We start from the raw sequence: 1,461 nt of genomic DNA, 5'->3' as shown, positions 1-1,461 counted from the left end.
GTACTGCATGCCTGCACAATGTCCTCCTGCCTGCAAATCGGAGAGCAGGTGGGCAGGTGGGCGGCAGGGCCCTCTCCAGTCTCGCCGCAGGAGACAGAGTTGGCAGCCCTGTACCCGGGCCCTGACGGATTGCACAGCAAATTCAATTTAGACTTTCTTTTCTTAGGTCAAGAGAGGCTTGTATTCTCATAGCTAGGCAGGGCTGATTTCACAGCTTCCCAAACATACCAAAAGGGCCTTTGCTTACCAGGGAAGCCAGTGGTGATGGCACCCAGCAACGCCAGACAGTCAGTGCCCTCTAGAGATACCGCGTCTCCCGGCTGGAAGGCTGAGCACCAGACCTGCCAGGAGCACGACAACACGTCCCCCTCTCCAGGTCAGTTTGCCAAACTCAAAAAGGCCACTTGTTTCAGGTTCGTTGTGCCACTTGGGTCTCCTGGGACCTGCACTCAGGTGTGCAGCCTAAGCTCATTACGTTTGACACCTACTCTCACAGGTCTGGGGGGAAACGACGGACTACAATTCCTATCACGAGCCAGTTTTTCACTTCATCCTGGGACAGAAGATGGAACGTGCTTAACTTTATCTGCTATATTTTAAGCTCCCCTTCTCTCCAGGCAGCTTCATTCTCTTTCTGTGAATTATAACCTTGTGTTTCAGACACGCAGTTACAGTTGCCCAGGCAATTATCTGGATTGCAGGATCAAGGCCACCCAGAGATGTTTGAGCTGACGGCTGCTCAGGTACAGCCGGGTTGGTTGTTCTCAAGTTCTATCCCACCCACCCTCAACTCAACAGGTCTCCGTTACAACTGCTGGGCTGCATGGACCCTGCACCTCCCCCAGCACAGGCCCAGCACGGCCCCGTGAACAGTCTCTCACAGTCCTGAGCCAAAACCAAAACTAAAAATATCTCGTCAAGTCTGTGCCCAGCTTCGGAAGTTCTGACAGGCTGTGCTTTCGCTTTAGGGCAAAATGAGGTAGTTGCAATGGCCAGGAAGGAATTCCCTCCAAACTCAAAATGCTCTAATTAGCTGATGACATTATGGGATGTTTAAACTTTCCCTAAAGCATCAGGCGTTTATCCACTGTGGAGAAATGGTACCAGGCCCAACCGAACAGCCCAATCCAGTATAGCAACTCCTACAAACCCACGTGAGCAGCAAATTAAAATAGTCTATTTTCCACCAAAACACACCCAGCCGCAGCAATCGTTTGTGTGCGGGTTCTTTTCCAGTCGGCTATCACACGCTGCCTGCTGCGGGGCAGGACAGGAGGAAGCTCAGCTACTCACTGATTCAAGTAAAATCCTCGAGTGGATGCCGTGATGCTGACGTGCCGATCCTCCACCGTGATGACATATAAATACATGAGGTCTCCGTGCATTTTCCGGTTACCAGGTGGAGGGTTCCAGCCACTCATCGTCAATACCTTTAGGCACTGCAAAGGCTACAGAAGAACA

At 51.7% G+C, this 1,461-nt stretch overlaps 1 protein-coding gene across 1 annotated transcript in view; it reads right to left on the bottom strand.

Annotated features, from left to right (window-relative positions):
- Positions 1-1,461, bottom strand: part of CLUH (clustered mitochondria (cluA/CLU1) homolog) — a gene marked incomplete at its 3' end in the record, with an annotated part of 27,446 nt that overhangs the window by 17,035 nt on the left and 8,950 nt on the right. The window contains 1 exon segment of the mRNA XM_010153140.1: positions 1,294-1,448. Coding sequence (XP_010151442.1) covers positions 1,294-1,448 — 155 coding nt within the window.

The sequence above is a fragment of the Eurypyga helias genome, unplaced genomic scaffold (genome assembly GCF_000690775.1).
Source record: "Eurypyga helias isolate BGI_N326 unplaced genomic scaffold, ASM69077v1 scaffold15896, whole genome shotgun sequence".
NCBI lineage: Eukaryota > Metazoa > Chordata > Aves > Eurypygiformes > Eurypygidae > Eurypyga > Eurypyga helias.
Note: the sequence above shows the minus strand (reverse complement) of the source record. Positions and strands in the feature narration are given on the sequence as shown.